The sequence below is a fragment of the Panicum hallii genome, chromosome 3 (genome assembly GCF_002211085.1).
Source record: "Panicum hallii strain FIL2 chromosome 3, PHallii_v3.1, whole genome shotgun sequence".
Classification (NCBI taxonomy): Eukaryota; Viridiplantae; Streptophyta; class Magnoliopsida; order Poales; family Poaceae; genus Panicum; species Panicum hallii.
The window spans coordinates 11,867,792-11,885,325 of record NC_038044.1 but is presented as its reverse complement, the minus strand read 5'-3'; the positions used below and the strand labels follow the sequence as shown (position 1 = coordinate 11,885,325).

At 52.2% G+C, this 17,534-nt stretch overlaps 4 protein-coding genes and 1 long non-coding RNA gene across 5 annotated transcripts; 3 read left to right on the top strand and 2 right to left on the bottom strand.

Annotated features, from left to right (window-relative positions):
* Positions 1–73: 73 nt before the first annotated feature.
* LOC112885750 lies at positions 74–1,016 on the bottom strand. The gene is made up of 3 exons (XR_003227244.1): positions 877–1,016; positions 470–709; positions 74–288 (listed from the first exon to the last, which is right to left on the bottom strand). It is a non-coding gene; the product is annotated as an uncharacterized LOC112885750 (long non-coding RNA).
* Positions 1,014–3,473, bottom strand: LOC112885749 (E3 SUMO-protein ligase MMS21). Its single transcript, XM_025951386.1, has 7 exons — positions 3,312–3,473; positions 3,123–3,194; positions 2,919–3,029; positions 2,698–2,808; positions 2,339–2,478; positions 1,540–1,622; positions 1,014–1,462 (listed from the first exon to the last, which is right to left on the bottom strand). Exons 1-7 carry the CDS (start codon positions 3,381–3,383, stop codon positions 1,314–1,316), a joined length of 738 nt encoding a protein of 245 aa, XP_025807171.1. The 5' UTR covers positions 3,384–3,473; the 3' UTR covers positions 1,014–1,313.
* Positions 3,474–7,158: 3,685 nt separating this feature from the next.
* LOC112886319 (fasciclin-like arabinogalactan protein 11) lies at positions 7,159–8,403 on the top strand. Its single transcript, XM_025952186.1, has one exon. It carries the CDS (start codon positions 7,312–7,314, stop codon positions 8,044–8,046), a length of 735 nt encoding a protein of 244 aa, XP_025807971.1. The 5' UTR covers positions 7,159–7,311; the 3' UTR covers positions 8,047–8,403.
* A 2,051-nt stretch (positions 8,404–10,454) lies between these two features.
* On the top strand, positions 10,455–11,729 carry LOC112883800 (fasciclin-like arabinogalactan protein 13). Its single transcript, XM_025949031.1, has one exon. The coding sequence runs from the start codon at positions 10,648–10,650 to the stop codon at positions 11,446–11,448; it is 801 nt and encodes a 266-aa protein (XP_025804816.1). The 5' UTR covers positions 10,455–10,647; the 3' UTR covers positions 11,449–11,729.
* Positions 11,730–15,694: 3,965 nt separating this feature from the next.
* Positions 15,695–16,493, top strand: LOC112886408 (monothiol glutaredoxin-S9-like). Its single transcript, XM_025952306.1, has one exon. The coding sequence runs from the start codon at positions 15,780–15,782 to the stop codon at positions 16,218–16,220; it is 441 nt and encodes a 146-aa protein (XP_025808091.1). The 5' UTR covers positions 15,695–15,779; the 3' UTR covers positions 16,221–16,493.
* Positions 16,494–17,534: the final 1,041 nt, after the last annotated feature.

Sequence of the window (17,534 nt, the reverse complement as noted above, 5' to 3'; positions counted from 1 at the left end):
CTTAAAACGCTGGTTGTTAGAAGAAATGCAATTCTACTCTACGTTTTTGAGTAATACATAGTCCAACATATAGGGAGTATATAGCGAGAATAGTAGCAAAACCCACGATTTTGCCTTTTAGACGTAAAAGCGAAGGACACAAAAAAGAAGTTGTGAAATAGGTCGGACGGAGTGCACCTCCCGGTTCATGGCCGACAGGTTTGCTGTATCCGCCGCGAGCGCGTGCCTGCACTCTGAATTTCCCCGGATGCTGACGGACAGCGGTCATCTCGGCAAGCAGACGTCGAGCTGTAGAGAAGGACGAGAAGTCGAGATAAATTGCACGCTGAGACGTGATCCGGCCAGGGTCTATATCTTAGGCGGGTGCACCCAGCATGCTGATGCCGCACTCCTCGGCCGGCGCCGGCCGACCAGAGGTGGCATGGCATAGTGTCTGTGTCCGTGTCGTCGCAGTACCGGCTGTACTTACCGACGTTTTGCCCATTGCCTCCCAGCCGCGCCGTGAGCCCGTGACCATGCGCCCGAGGTTGGCCAAACCAACGCCTTCCACCGCCACTCTGAAAGCATACACCTCGACCGACAGCACCTCCTCACGAGTATTTGCAGTTGTGCCGCTGCCTCTTTATGATCCCATCCGTGGACCAACCGTTGGTCCAGGCCTGCAGCAGTCGAGTGGCTGCAAACCACGGTGCTTCTGTCCTCCGAGCACCTGAAATTTCAAGAACGGGGTCACAACATAACTACTGTAATAAGCATGCGATGGAAATTTAATGGTGGCTGAATGAACATATTCAATGAATGATAAACGGAAATTTACTCCATGGTTTCTCCTAGTAACCTGAAAGTACAAACAAATGAAATTAAGTAGAGGCATACCTTGTGAGGGCTCCACTTGGGGACTTCCCTAGTCATTTGATCAGGCCATCCATCAAGTCCGGAAGGAATCAAGTGCATTTCCTGGTGGGAATCAATGGAATCTAATAAAAGCAGCCTGATACAGGAGAGAAATGCCATAAACTGCAGAATAAACCTCCTAACATATATTCTCCCGTTAGATTAGTTCAACCAAACACCAAAATCGTGTTCGCTTTCAAACATACCGAGGTCATGGGCAGCACCCAACAAGACAAAGTGCATCCTGAACATACTAAAACCCATCCTTCTCCAGCTGCAGCACTCAACAAGACAGAGTGCATCCTGAACATACTAAAACCCATCCTCCTACAGCACCGAACAAGACAGTCCGTCCTGAACGTACTAAACCTTATCCTCCTACACAATAATGACAGACACCATCCTTTACCAGACGCTCCTCATTCATCATCTTCATCAAGTAGATCGGTAAAGTCCTCTATATTTGTCGCATTTGGAACAGCAGGCTCTGATGAACGCAGCTCATCGATTTCAATGCGGAGGAGGGGATCACAGATAACCTTCCCTATCTGTAAGACTCTGGGACAGCCTGATTGAAGAAGAAAATCAAAGTGAGCACCTCATGAAAAGGAGGCAGCAAGGAATGGGCAGAGAGCAGCGATGTACCTGCAATAGGACACTGTGGTGGTTTTTTGGACCTTATATAATGCATTACTGGGCCCTTTTCATATATGTGCCTGCAATCCACACTGCATAAGAGACCATCATGAGTTCAGTCAGGGCAATGAATTAGATCTACATGTATACCAAACTGAAACATTTTAAACGCCTAACTAAAAATCCCCTCTATTCATTAGTTCAGTCAGGGTAATTGAAGATTTACCAGTCACAATGGCTCAGAGTTGTATCAACTTATGTCTTTGTGACAGAAGGGATATTATTACTTTTGGGCTATGTCTCAATGTCAGGTTAGCAGAGAGGGTTGTACAAGTAGCACCGGACATCTGGCGTCGAAAACTGTATGTTATTGACAATCGCAAACTAATAGTGACAACAAGGATTTTAACGCTGAGTACAAATCATAGAGCTGACATTAATGCCATATCATTGAGGTAATCCTGATTTGTGATTTCAGTAAGTCATCAAAAGGATACAAGAGAAATTGTAGTACTCAATAAACAACTAAACATAATTCAAAGTGCTTACAAGAAAATTGTATACTCAATGAACAATTAAACATAATTCAAAGTGCAGTGGGATCATGTTTCTTGTGCCTACAATTTTCATTCCATTTTTATCAGTTGAAAATAAAATTGTCGCCAATCATTCTCTTTTATCATGACAGAGTCTAAAAGCTTCAGTCGTTTTTTATCAGGTTGAACAGTATACTGCTCAATTTTCGGTTATTGAGCCGAAAAACCACTAAGAATATTCAAAAGGTTACAAAAGAAAATTGTACTCATACCAGCGAACTGGATCTACCAACTCAATCACTGGTTTCCCAGTTAATGGACATGTGACGTTTAAGATGCTCATCTGGGTGCTAGTCATGACAATGTCCTCCTGTTCCTCACCAGGCATTGGCTGACCTGCATGATGAACATTCTGCAGAGGACAACAGAAGACAAAGAAGATCACACATCTTGCAAGTACACACAAACATGTCATTTTTTTTTCCAAATGTAACCCAACTGAAATTCATTCTAGGAAGCTGGTATTTTCAAATTCACTTTTTACCCATTGCCGATTATACTTGAGCACCTAGAGCACAGGTAAAATGTACAATCCCGAATGATCATCAAATGATCAGTGAACAGTACATACCCAAACAGACTCCCTGAACTGTCGAAAGAGCGGGTGGTTCTGTTCTGATGCTGATGAGGCTTCCTTGATCTTGTTTACCTCCGCCTCAATCAATGTTTTGAAATCCGTTGACTTCAATTGGAGACCGCACCAAAACAACAAAGACAAAAGATTTAGACAAAATTGCTCCAATGTCAAGTGCCCTAAATTGCTTCAATCCGGACGGCAGGTAGCACCCCTACCTGATCAGAGGGCTGGTACACCTCAGGCACCGCCTTAATCGCCTGGGTCAAGGCCGTGCAGTCCTCGTACGAAGCCACCATCTCCAGCACCATTTCCTCAAGCTTCTGCACCTGAAATGAACAATCTCATGCGGTTGGGATGTTAGGGGTTTATAGGTGAGGTGAGATGGGGATTAAAATGGGGGAACGCTCGTGTGCCCTTGCCTTATCGGACTTGCCGTCCCTCTCGTACTCGACGGCGAGGGACTTCATGCTGCCGAGAGCCTTGCGCATATCCTGCGGGTTGGGGAATCGACGGAGGGTTAGGGTCTTGCGGGGCGCGACCGAAGAGGGGGAGTTGGTGCCCGCGAGCCGCGATAGAGAGATGGGCTGCGGAGGCCGGAGGGATCTTACCGCGACGAGGGCCTGCACTTCCGATGAGGCGATGGCGGCGGTGTTGGAAAGCTTCGTGGTCACCGACGACATCTCCGGCGGCGATTTCTGTCGAACTCCCGCGCCTTTTTTCTGCTTCGCGTGGGAATGGAGGGAAGTGGGCGCCTGGCCGGGTAGAAGCAAACTGAGTAACGGACTCGAGAGAGGGCCGTCTTGTGGTTAGTTGTCAGTGGGCTGGATACTATCAGCCATGTTGGAATACGTTCAGGATTATTTGAATTCTTCCAACAAAAAGTTGTTTCTTTGGATATTTTATCATTTTATTATCATAACCCCTCGAATTTTGGGATAAATTGCATTAACCCTCAATAATATTTGAAGAAAATTGGACCCTCTATTTTTCATTTTTTTAATGTAAACAATTCGGAAAATCCTAGTAAACAAAGTACACTAATGGTTTGGGAGAGAGGTGCCGCTTTCGATAATCAGTCCAAATTTGAACTAATTATGTTTCAGACAAATTAAACAGAATTCTGAAGATTTGGATCGAAGTCCATACTAACAGCCTTAACAAGTCAATACTCAAGGGCATTCAGAGTCCTGCGCCTTTTTGCAAGAGGGACGAAACTTTATCTTAGGCCTGTTTAGATCAGGGCGCAAAAAGGCAAAAAAAAAAATTTCAAAAAAATCTTGTCAATTTGAAGTACTAAATGAAGTCTATTTACAAAACTTTTTGCACAGATGGGTTGTAAATCGCGAGACGAATCTAATGATGCTAATTAATCTATGATTAAGCAATAATTAGCGGATGGTTACTGTAGCATTACTGTTGCAAAATATGGATTAAGTAGGCTCATTAGATTCGTCTCGCGATTTACAGCCCATCCATGCAAAAAGTTTTGTAAATAGACTTCATTTAGTACTTCAAATTAGCAAGATTCATTTGGCATCTTTGCGTTTACGGTTTTTTTACGTTTTTACGCCGGGAAGGGCCCTTGTCTAGCCGTGCGAGTCAGTGACCTGTAGGAGACCTAGAAATGGTCCTCCTGCTAAAGAACAGTAGACAATAATTCTGACCAGAGGAATTGAAGTCATTCCGGCGCTGATGAATGGATCAATCATATTTATAGGTCGAGAGCCGTACCAGCTGCTACCTGGACCTTGGATCTGAACGTTCAGAACTGACGTGGCATTCATGTGACCGGCCACCTGATCCTGCTCGCGGCAAGCCTGGCCTGGAAACATTGCCTGCAAGGCTGCAGGCATATGGATCAAGCTGCCCCAGCTAGGATAAGCGATCTCCTCCTGTTGGTGAACATGCCGTGGGGTCTCCATGCCTCCATGACAACGCACAAGCAGGCTCCATTCCAGCAGCCTGCGGATGAATCGCAAACACCAGGCAATTCTTGTGCCCATCCACAAAACCTCTTCGTCTTCACTGAAACCACACAGAAGTCGATCAGAGGAGCTTAGCTGCCGCTTCACGCAGACGAAAGGCACGCCAGTGACATGCTGGCGGAGCCTTTCAGGTCAGGCTAGATGCTTGCCTTTTACAGAGCTGAACCGATAGAAAAGGGCATCATTCTTATTCCGAAAAAGAGAAGCCATCGATAAGGGTTGATGAAGTGCTAGTAGCACAGTTAACGAGCAGGGGCTCATCTGAAGCTTCGGACAAAGGGATGATCAATCTGAAGTTCTTCAGTACTGTACTGCACATACTACTAAACCTCACTGATTGAGCAAAGTCCTTCTGAAGACAGAATCATAGCACATGGCAGGTCTAGCGCAACTTGGCACGTGAATATATGCCGGCCAATTTGGCGCCCCTCCTTCGCCGTGGGGTCAGCTAACTCGCAACTTGCACGGCCAGGCACAGCAAATGCTGCTACAGTGATGCCCTAGCTACCTCGCGCCAGCAGCTTTGAATAACCTAACATTCAGATAGGCCGGATTCGTATGCGTGCCTGATCCAAGCAAATATTTATAAATCCGTGCAGTTCAGTGATCGTGACGATGTAGTAACTGGACGAAATGTTTCGTCCAGTTACCAACGCATAACATACTAGTGGCATCAGGAACGGCCCCTGTATTCCTGCACTGCCAAGGCAACGGATACTTTCCGCCCTTGTCGTTTGCTCGTATTGTAACCTGAAAATCACATGGTCGGGTAGAAACAATCAAACGCTGCTTCGTCTGACCAAGTTCAGAACACAAATGTTTGTCTATTGTTGTAGTTTACCCAGGTCAAGAAGAGATCTCGCAGGAAGCGAAGCCCACATGCTGTTCTTTTTAGCCTTGGAAGGGGCGATCGGACTTGCAGTTTTGTGGTCACGAAATCCCAGCGCGCCAATAGAATTTCCCGTTGGTTTTGTGGGATCGAGTTGCTTTGGATCCGGAACGGGTTTTCTCGGCAGCACTCATAACTTGTGGGGGTCACGCGACGAGATCAAACAGATATTGCCGTTGGGCAACGGCCCTGCCATTATGGACTCTCGGCGGGGGTCCCCAACAGCATGACCACCTGGCATTTCTTCTATTTATCTTCTGTGAAGCATCATCGGGAGACTCTTGAGCATAGCAGAGCAGCTATGCATTCCGGTCAGCACCGTCCGCTTATGCTGGCTGCTGAGGGAGATTCTTGCCAACGTGATCGAACAATATAAAAAGCAGGATCCGAGACCTTTGGGATTGCGAGAAAGCACGGCCGAGATGCCCCCAACTAGATCGCTTGCAGCTCAAACAAACCCTGATATTGTAGTTCGAAGTAGAGTACGATCCTGTACATCCTGTTAATCCCTTTGATTATGTGTGTGCTCAATCATGGCACACATTGGCAAACACTTTCTTGGTCACTTATGCGCCTGGATTTCCCTTCATTCTACAGATAGTACAGTATAGTAGATCAGGGTTGGAGCAAGAAAGGCTGCCCAGCCCGGGCTTAACCAATGGATAAGTGCTAAAATAATTAAAATTATGCTTAATAATATTATTTTAGACCTAATTAATATAGAGATTTGTACGGGATAAATTGGGCTGGGTCCGTGCTGCAGCACGCGCATCACGGTGTGGCTCCGCCCCCTTAGTAGATGACCGGCGAGCACGCATTTCTTGTCGGTGGAACGACCAACGGCATACGTTGGTGGGCAGGCACGAAATTGAATTGTCCGACAGGTAGTACAACCGAGTTGAGTTCCGGCGTGCTCCCGGTGGCAATTTGGAGTCGTGCAAGCACGAATGGGTTTCTGAATCTGGCTGCGGTCTTAAAGCAAAGCTGTGCATTGTTAGGTGACCGTTGTTCAGACTTCAGAGAAGGGGGAAAAACTGAGGAATGCTGAATATAGATAGGGGTCTTTTTCTGCTTATCCCATCGCACAGTGATGTGCTCGTTTCTGATGGATCATACGGTTGTCATGCAGTGTCCTGCAGAGGACCGTTGATTGGTCCATGTGATTGCATTTCAGAAACGCAGGGGGTTGATCAGCAGCACACAGTGAGACTCTTCCTTTTATGCCATGAGCGGCACGATGCAGTGCTGTTTTTGTCAAGGCAAGACGAATTGGCAAACCATCAGCAAAAGTTTGACGATGTAGCCCCCCATCAGCGCCACCAAATTTCATGTTCCGTGAAAGAAAACTCTCCGCTGATATTAAATCGGAATCAATGTAAGACTTTGAAACCGATCTGGCCCACACTTAACTAAGCGCAAATCCGATCTGCATCTTGAGCGACAGCTGAACTTTGAAGGAGGAGATTAAACAACCTGAAACCGTACTTGCAATTTGCTCTTAACTAATCCTCCCCCATCTGTGATTCCGTGCGCCTCCACTATCAGATCACCGAACCATCCGGTCAAAACCGGGCTCCCCTGCCAGACTGTTCCCCTCCCACATGCTGACAACTCCTATCGATCCGCGCCGCGCCTATTATATATCGCCGTCGACACCATCATCTCGATCCCTGCCTGCAGTTAACAGTGGTGGAGTGAGCTGTGAGCATCGCCCCTCCCACCTCATCCTCATCAATGGCGGCGAGAAGCCTCCTGGCGGCGGCGTTCCTGGCGCTGGCGGTGCCGGCGGTGCTGTGCCAGGCGCCCGGCCCGGCGGCGCCCAAGGGCCCGCCGAACGTGACGGCTATCCTGGAGAAGGGCGGGCAGTACGCGACCTTCATCCGGCTGATGAAGGCGACGCAGCAGGACACGCAGCTCAACGGCCAGCTGAACAACTCCTTCGGCAGCGGCTACACCGTGTTCGCGCCCACCGACAACGCCTTCAACAGCCTCAAGCCCGGCACGCTCAACAAGCTGTCGCAGCAGGAGCAGGTGTCGCTCGTGCAGTACCACATCCTCCCGCAGTTCTACTCGCTGGACTCCTTCGAGACCGCCAGCAACCCCGTCCGCACCCAGGCGTCCGGCTCCGACGGGCCCTACACGCTCAACATCACCGCCGACAGCAACAACCAGGTGAACGTCTCTACGGGGCTCGTCGCCACCAGGGTCGGCACCGCGCTGCGCGACACGCAGCCGCTCGCGGTCTACTCCGTCGACAAGGTGCTCCTGCCCAACGACCTGTTCGGCGTGAAGCCCCCGTCGTCCGCGCCGCCCGCGCCCACCAAGAAGCCAGCCAAGGGGGGCTCCGTGGCTGAGGCGCCCGCTGGCTCAGCCGACTCGGCGCCCTCCGGCGCCGCGGCCGGCGGCGCCAGGGTCGCCGGGTGGAGCTTGGCCGCGCTGGTTCTCGCCGCGGCAGGCAGCCTGTTGTAAGAATCCGTGGAGGAAGCGATCGTCCCGCCACGGCGCCGGCGTGCATGTGCATGAGTAGTTCTTGTTGCGATCTTCTCTTGATCTTGGATTTGTTCGTTGCTTCACCTGGTTTGGAAAAACCGGGCCATGTGATCCCGATCCCTGAATGTTAATGATGCTCAGTTACTGAGCTGTTTACTTCTCCATTTCCTGTTTTTCCTCAGTAGAATTATTTTTCTTTAGTATTTTAGCAAAATTAATCTTTTTTCTTAGTGCTCTCACTGTTTTTGGAGGAGCTAAATCTATGGTGAAGAAGGCCTCGTTTATTTTCTTCTTCGGAATAAAAAGAGGGCCTCAATTAGGCCACCAGTTTTGCAATTCACCAGGTCACTCCACCAAGTGAAAGAAGCCTCCAGGGGACCAGGCCCAAACCTTGTCGGTGTAGTTGAGCCCGGCCCCGGAACCCATGCAGGCCCAGGGAGAAAACGCTAACCAAGTCCGGCCCAAACCCGATCCAAACGCAGAGCCCTCCTAAGCCTCGTTTAAATTGTGCGATTTTGCGTGAGCGCGACAAAGTGACAAGGGGTTTGGTGTTGTTGCGGAGCACAGCGCAGCACATTCTAGAGCTGACGGAGGACGGCTCGGTGAGAGAGACGGCATGTCAGCATGTTGGTTGCCTGCCGTGCCAAGCACCTCTCGTTGAGCCGTCGGCTTCTCTTTCTCCCGGGCGGAAGCGTGTGCGAGTGCGAGTGCGAGGCACCCGCAGCCTTTGCAACTGCAAGCTGGAAAACTCGAGCGGCGACGGGCGCTCACCTGTCGCCGATGCTGTTTTTTAGCCTCTCGCCAGGGCCTCCCGTACGCACATGGCTACATGAGATCTCAGCATAGGCGAAGACCGGTCGCTTGGGTAATCTGCAGATTCTGTATAAAGTAAGAATAAGAATTACTTGACTGAAACATGAGATGTATGTATGTATGTATGTATGTATCGTGTCCCGGTTCTGAGTTTCAGACAACCTGATCGAGAAGAGCTTCAGATCGAGCGTTGCTCCATTGCCGTGTGCGGGGAGGTGGGTCGGTGCTTTTGTATTCCCTGTGCGGTAGCCGCCGCCGGCGTGCCCACGAAGCCGAAGAGATCGCGCCGTGTTGATCGGCGCGCAATGGATCGGCGGTCGGTTTCCGGGCCGCTGCCGCGTCGCCGTCGCCGATTATCTCCTCCTCGTCGTCAGCCCGTGGCCCGGCGTACGCAGCCTGCTACTGCCGCGACGCGCTTCCGATGCCATGCCTGCCGCTGCAGATCCAGCCGGACGCCACATCCCAGAATCTTCGTCAGCTGCCGCACGCATACCAATCATCTTCAGTAAGATCTCGCTGTAATTCTGAAGAAAGTTGTCTGGCTTCGATTGCATAATCTTGTGCAGAAGATCTCTGTGATTCTGAAGAAAGTTGTCGGGCTTCGATTGCATGCAGGCCCGCTCGTATGCGCTGAATGCACTCCCCGGCCAGCGAAACTTGCAGCCTTTGCACGTCGCGGCGTCGCGCGGACGCTGTCACCGCGGCAATGATTTGAGATTGACAGCCAAGCTTGCGGTAGAACGCTCGAAGCTGCGGCCGCCCGGACTGTCGGTGGGATTCGCCTACGCAGCCGACGCATGATTAGCGTTTTCTTTTCTGCCCGTCCAAGGCGCGATTAACAAATCGCCAGCAAAGGGGCTGGCGCTGATGGTTGAGCACTACTTATCAGCGACAATATAACTAGTTATAAAAAAGATAATCTAATCGACATTCCTGGCCTAACTAATTTGCAGGCACCACTTTTTTTCTGAATATATATACAACTCCCCGCCGACAAAAGCCAGCCAGGATGTGAACGCATTCCGCGTCCTCTTGTTACAGTATATGGAGCCTAGCTGATACGCACTCTGAAAAAGAATAGAGATATTTGGAGCCCCCTTCTTGTTGCAGGTAGAACATCACTCTCTGGCAAGCTGGCAAGCCTGACTTGCCGCCACATGCGGCAGCCTGGAACTACGTACTTCATGCACATACGAGTACGTGTATACAGCCATACCTGATTGGTACACCGACGCATACGTGCTGCAAACCGCCAGATCTGCGATGCCCAAGGCAGGGCAAGTGCCCGATGTTCCTTTTGGTGCGCACCAACCATGAAGGAATTCTCACAAATTCTCTGTGTTCTCAGAGAAACTTGCCTGTAGACTGATGGCAATTGGTATCCACATGTCCAGATGGCGTGTACTGGCTACTGTGTACACCAACGAGTACTACTAGCTTCTCGGTGAGTCCAGGCTCAGGTGGTTCGCAGGATCACATCGTCGCGCGCGTAAAAGAAGAAATTGAAACGGAGGCTGCCGTGACACTTGACTTGCCACGCTCGCAAAGGCAGGCCCCGTCGCCTGCTATAACCCCAGCTCACCCTCACTCAGCCCACCACGTCCAGCTCACGCCGGTGCGCCGCCCGCACCAAGCGCTCGCGTCCCACCAACCGCTGCTATAAGTCTATTAAACACAGGCCCAGATCCGCGCCTCCACCCCGCCCGCCACCGCGCAAGCACACCAACCGGCACCGTACCAGCAGCACCGTCCACGGCCGCCACCACCATGGCCGCCTCGCCGCGCATCGCCATCCTGCTGGCGCTCCTGGTGGCGTCCTCGGCGCTGGCCGCGGCGCAGAAGACCAAGGCGAAGCCGGCGGCCGGCCCTGCCGGCGCGGCGGACGCGGCCCCGCCGACGGACGTGAACAAGGCGCTCAAGGACGACCAGTTCAGCGAGTTCAAGCAGCTCCTCCACGACACGCGCGTGGACACCCAGATCAACGCGCAGCTGACGGACAGCTACAACGGGCTGACCATCTTCGCGCCCACCAACGCCGCCTTCGACAAGCTCAAGGCCGGCGTGCTCAACGGGCTGTCGCCGCAGGACCAGATCCAGCTGGTGCTCTACTGCGTGCTCCCCAGGTTCTACAGCCTCTCCATGCTCGGCACCCTCAACGGCAAGGTCAACACGCAGGGGTCCGGGCACGACGGCCCGTACAGGTACGACATCAAGCGCGCGGGCAACAACGTCAACGTCTCCACCGGCGTCAACTCCATGCTCCTGGGGAGCCCCGTCAGCAAGGACTTCCCGCTCGCCGTCTACCCCGTCGACAAGGTGCCGCTCCCGTACGAGCTCTTCGGCCCCAAGCCGCCCACCCCGGCGCCCGCGCCGGCCCCGGCGCCGGCCAAGTCCAAGACCAAGAAGAAGCACAAGAAGGCCACCGGCATCGCCGAGCCGCCGGAGGCCGACGACTCCACCGCCGCCGACGACGACAAGAAGTCGGCGGCCGCGCCCGCCGCCGGGGTGGCCAGGTGGGCCGCCGCGCTCGGGGTGCTCGGCGCCGCGGTCCTCGGCGGCCTCTTCTGATGAGGAGGATAGAATCAGAGGGTGGTGGTGGTGGTGGTGGTGGTGTGATCCATGGACGAGATCTCGTGCGTCGTGCATTGCCACGCACGATCGAGCTGGTGTCTCCGTACACTCATCGATCGATCGATTATTGATCCCTTTACTGTGCATTTGTGCTGCTGCTGCGTGCGTATGTCCATCGGCTTTATTCTTTCTCTCCCTCTTTCTTTTTCGGGCTTCTTGGTGATTCGTATTTGTAACTTAATGTGATATACGCTAGTACTTCTTTCATTGGATTCCCACCTTGGTCGCCGCGATCTGGATCTGGCTTTGTTTATTTGGACGGAGCTGGTAGCTCTGTGTCTGCTTTCGCTTGTGTCCGAAGCAGCATTTTCCGGTAGAGAGCTATAAAACAGTGACCCGCAGACAGTAGTGCCAGCGGCTCGCAGGCATCGATGCTCGGTAGTCTGTAGATAAGATATCCAAGGCATCAGACATGGGCGGTAGCAGTGCGCCGCACAGTAGCAGCAGTAGATCACTAGATCTTGCATTGCTTGCCAGCAATGTTTTGCTGTCTCCTGACCAAAAAGCGCGTCGGCTTCCCTCGGGTGCACTGACCATCAGAGTCAAATTCCCAACCCGGAGCTGCAAAATCTGCGGGAGGGCGAAACGGATTAGACCTGCATCCATGTGTTCTTGACGGAAACACGAACGAAAACACACGCTCTGGGGCTGTCAGCAAAATAATTGTGTTTAGTTTGGATCGAATCTGCAGCACAGCCGGGCCGGGTGACGCATTGTTGGTGGGTACGCCGCTGCGTTTAAAGTATTTTCGGGTACACCAGGGGGAGGGGGCATCTCGATCCCTTTTGCGCTGCCTCACGTGGAGCCTTTACCTACTCTGGATCTGGCCTCCCGTTGCCTTTTCTTGCGGTGGATTTTAAGCTGGTGGTCATGCGCAGGCATACATGTGATCCTAGTCATGGAGCAGACTAGGTTTTAAGCCGGCGGATCTGAAGAACAATATTGTTAATTTCTGAAGATCAATCAGAACATTGATATTCAGATTGCTCACCACATACACTTATTGAAAGAACAATGCAGTTAATTTCTGAAATGAATGTAGGAAAATATGAACACTGGTGCTGGATCAATAACTCAAACCAGGTGCACGAGTTCGATTGCAATGAAGTAACTCTAATTCCTCTGTTGTTTTGTGAGCTAATCATTGTACCGAGGTACTACGAAACAGTGTAATCGAGGTTGTGTTCTTTGTGTACTTTTCTTAGAGGAGTTTACTTGTGTACTTTCCACGAGAAAAAAAAAATGGTTCTACTACACAGTATGTGAAGAAGTTCAGCTTTTGTTTCGGGCTAAAAACTCCAGCCCATACCTAGAGCTGACAAAGAAGGCCTTGCCTTCAGCTGGCAAAGCACGCTTCGTGTGGGCCTCGCCCGGAAATCAGCCAGCGGGCCGAAGAAAGCGGCCGGGATGCAAAACTGGAAGCAAACAGCCCAAGATGACAAAACTGGACCACTAAATATTTAGCCCAGACGTGCAACAAACATTTCATTCTGAGCGGTCACAGGATCAGAAGGTCAGAACATTGGATGACAGGGGGTTTAAAGCACCCAAATATTGCTTATCTTTTCCTTTTTTCTTCAAGTTGTTTCCTCCTACCACTACAGGTACCAGGTCCATTGGCAGCAATTGGCATCTTCCTCAGCAACATCCGCGTCGGCCGAGCATGAATCGAGGCCCTCGCCACCGGAACCTTTGCAGTGCCGTCTGCTGCGCTCGGGATCGACCTCCTTGTTGCGAATGTAGCAAACCAAGCTCTGACATCGATCTTCTGCTTCTCGCCGGAACTTTTCCAAGATTCCTTGTGTGCCCTGAAGAATTCCTTGTGTGCCCTTTTTATAGAAGGGATCTGCTTCAGGGCATTTCTTCAGACGCTCGCCGCCATCCGTGTCCAAGATTTCTCCGCCGTAAATCAACTACAGCCTAGGTTCAAAATTCATCTTTCTTATTATTTTATAGTACTTTGTTTTCTTTTCTTCTTCTGCTTCATCGGAGGCGGTTAAAAGGATAACAATATTGCTATTTGTGTTGTCGGTTGATCGGTTCCAAGCATGAAAGGCAACCTGGGCGCAACTGGGCCAGGGAAGAAGAAGAGAGTTCGTGCACGTCAGCGAGATCACGCCGGCGCCGTGGCCGACGCGGACGTGACAAGACAGGCAGCCCGACGCGCTCCTCCGCATCTGCATCCCGGGCACGCGTACCGCCGGGCGCGTGTGGTCGTGGCCGTGGCCGAGCTCGCGCCGGCGGTTTGTCTGTTCCTTCATTCGTTGTACTCCTCTTTCGTCGCCGTGCCGACCTGCCGCCTCCGCCTGCAGCGGATCAGAGATATTTTTCTCTCAAGCGGAGCTGGCCGCGGCCCGCGGCCCGCACGCATCAAGCGTGACGTGATCGAGCGGCCCATGCAGCGACGTGACTCACACACTGGCTGGCGCGCGCGGCCGGTGGTTGGGCGCTCCGCCGCCGGCATCCTCGTCGTCACGGCCTCACGGGAAAGTGACTGCTCCGCCACAGTCGTGGTAGACTGGTAGTCCCAGCTAAATGCAACGTGAGAGCCAGAGATTAAGATCGAGCACAGCTAGCTCAAGCTCATAGTAGCAGTGTAGCACACAGCGAGACTAAGAGAATATATACTCCAACTGCATCATCTAGCTCCAAAAAGCTGGTCTTCAAAACCTACCTTGCCCAGATACATACTGCTTCAGATTTTTTTTTCCTTCTGACTCGAGCTTATAGATTCTTATAACAATTGCTGAACAGCTAATATTAGTGGCCCCACCATCATCGATCGTTGGCTCGTTGCTATCCCTGACGATCCGCTCCCTCATACTCGCCCTCTTTCACTCCGCATTTTTGCTGTCCCCGTCACATCCATCCGATGCAGGCGGTTGAGAGTTGAGACAATCTACCGAACCGGCCGGGGACGTGGCGGTTGTGTGTCGTCGTGCATGCACGTCGTACACCGTGACGTGAGGTTTGCTGATGCTTTCCGTGTCCAGGCCCGAACGGTGTGTGCTCGTCCGCTGGCTCATCATCATGATCCTCAAGGAATGAAATCATGGCACATGATTCGGGGGGAAAAGGTGACAGCGAGCGGAGCTAGCGTGAAACCGGGTGGTTTCTACTTTCTAGAAGCTACCACGCCTACACGACATTCCTCCCGTTGCATGCCAGCTGCAGGACGACATCATCCGTCGGGAATGAATCGGATCCTTCGAAATCCTTTCACGCGCACAAACACTGCACGCCGAGCCAGATTATTGCGGTACAATAGCTAGATCTTGTTCGGCGATGGAACTACGGTATCTTTTGTTCTTCGCAAGACCATCAGCCGCCGCCGACCTAGCCAGATGCATGCCAGCCTGAGTCAAAATGAAATGGAAAATATATGCAGGGCTGCCATGCACACACACGTAAGCGATCAGGTGAGAATTCAAACGCGTCCAGCTAGCTCGAATCGAATCTGACCACCTCAGGAACACGCACATATATAGTAGAATAGAGCGACAAACGAGACGTGGGCGCCGCTCCCTCTGCCGACGCCATCGCCAGCGAGGGAATTCAAAGTCCGGCCGGCCTCGATCAAACCTCCGATCCATGCAATTTTCTGTTCTTCGAGAGACTCGATTAGTAAACTACCGCAAAAATTTAAAACGCTGCCGTGAACCTAAGAAAGACCTCGTACCGTGAACGGTTACTACAGGATAAATGGCGGATTTATTTGGCATAATTACACATTTACACTGGCATACGAACGTCACGGCAGCACTGTTTCTATATTTGTACACCTCGCCTTATCCTGAAGGTTGCTGATGGCGAGTCACGGCACTGTTAGTACAACTCCAGAGCTTCCACGGCTGCCGCCGGCGGCCGTCACCGGGCCCCACGGCGAGCCAGCCAAACGTCACCGACCACGTCACCTCCCACGCGCTGCACGTTGAGGTCGCGCCCGTCAGGCTCCCGCTCGGCTGTCCGGCTCCGGCCGGGGGCGCGGCGGGCCCACCAAACCACCTCCAACCGCGGCTGACGCCCCGCCACGCCACACGCACCGCGCGCGCCGCGGTTGGCCCGAACGCCGCGGTCGCCGTCCTCCTCCCCACCGCGTGGGCCCTGCCCCCCCCACCCGATGACGCCATCCCCTACCCCCGCTGACCTCACGGCCCTTTATATATCGGGCCCTCCTGCACAAGCACAGCACAAGTCGCTGCTCGCATTTCGCAACCGAACCAAGGGAAAAAAAAAGAAGTCGTGCAAGAAGCCGCGCGCCGAGGAGAATGTACCAGGCCATCCCGTACGGCGCCAGCCGGCCGTGGCCGCCGCGCCCGCGCCCCGCGCCGATGGCCGCCGAGGCGGCGACCGTCGTGGACGCCGCCGTCGCCGCGGCGGCGGAGAGGTTGCCTGCCCAGCAGCCGGCGGCGGCGGCGAGGGAGGAGGTGAGGCGGGCCGTGGCGGAGAGCCCCGTGCTGGTGGTGGGGAGGCGCGGGTGCTGCCTCAGCCACGTCGTGAAGCGGCTGCTGCAGGGGCTCGGGGTCAACCCCGCCGTGCACGAGGTCGCCGGCGAGGTGGAGCTCGCCGGGATCGTCGACGGCGACGTCGCGCTCCCGGCGGTGTTCGTCGGGGGCAGGCTCCTCGGGGGCCTCGACCGGCTCATGGCCGTGCACATCTCCGGCGAGCTCGTGCCCATACTGAAGGAGGCCGGTGCGCTATGGCTTTGAGGATACGGAGCTCTCCGGCGGCCCATGGCCCGGCCGTGCACATCAACTTCTTCCTGCTGGCGCTCCGACCCTCCAATTCTTCATTTTCTCTTCTTCTTTTATTTTCCTCCTTGGAGTAAATGAAGGCGTTGTTAACTTATCATTAGATAGGACTTCGATTCTTTTAGGAGAAGCGTATATTGTATAGTTATTAGGAAATTGGAGTGCTTATCTTAAGCGATTTCTATTTATTTTCCATCATGTGAATATGAAGAGCGCTGAGATTTTACCTGATGAGCTTCTGGCCCTGTCAGTGCGCACAAACTATTCACGAACGCTGCAGGTTTGCCGCCGGTCGTTGGAGCTGCAACAATCGCATGATTGAGATTTTTTTTGCCCCTACTATTTTAGCAGCGCAAGTGTTACGACAAAGGCGTGTGAATGGGTGATCATTCCCCTGATGTGTGCGGCAGCACAAGAGGATTGCAAAATGATTCAAACAAAAAAATTCCTAATCAGAACATTTACCGACGCACTCAGTCAGGAAATCCTCACCTGAGACCACATGACCAACAACAGTAAGGAAGAAAAAAAATCGAATGTTGAAAAGGAGGTGCAAAAGCAATGTGTTGCCACGTTGGCACGCTCACCCATGTGCTCCAGCATCCAGGAGGGTACATGGGCCTGCCAAAACTAACCAGACAGGAGCCAACGGCACGTACTATGCAATCATACATCGCTACGGAACAAAAGACCAGTACCACGGAGCAGGAATAAAACGGGTACTTGGGTACGCGCATTTCCCTGCTGCTGGCCCGGCCGGTGCGAAGAATAGCAGGAGATGACGAGTTGTCACGGGACAAAGCTTGCACGGAAGGAAAACGTGGATCGTAGGATGCGTGCATCCATCCATGCTGTCAGATGCCATCTGAGAGGTTCGTGTACCAGACACACCGTGCCTCGGACACATTGTCCTGACTGGTACACGCCAACTACCTAGTATATCCTTGCTCAAAAAGAAATGGCGCACTCACTTTCGTTTTCCCCATTTCCGAGGACCACCGCAACAGGTGTAGGATCTGCCGTCCTTGAGGTTAATTGGTGGCAAATCGAATTCAACGAGGATAGGCTTTATTAACATGAGAATAGTGTAAAAAAAACATGGATCGCCTAACTCAGATGCATGCATGTTGATATGGACTTTGCTTCAAACAAAAAATATATTTAAAAAAGGTTGGCACGTCAGGCTCATCACAGTGAGATCAGCACGGGCACGTAGGAGAGTAAGCAGCAAGCTGCAGTTACTCGAGAAGCACGTGGCAAGAAAAAAACGAG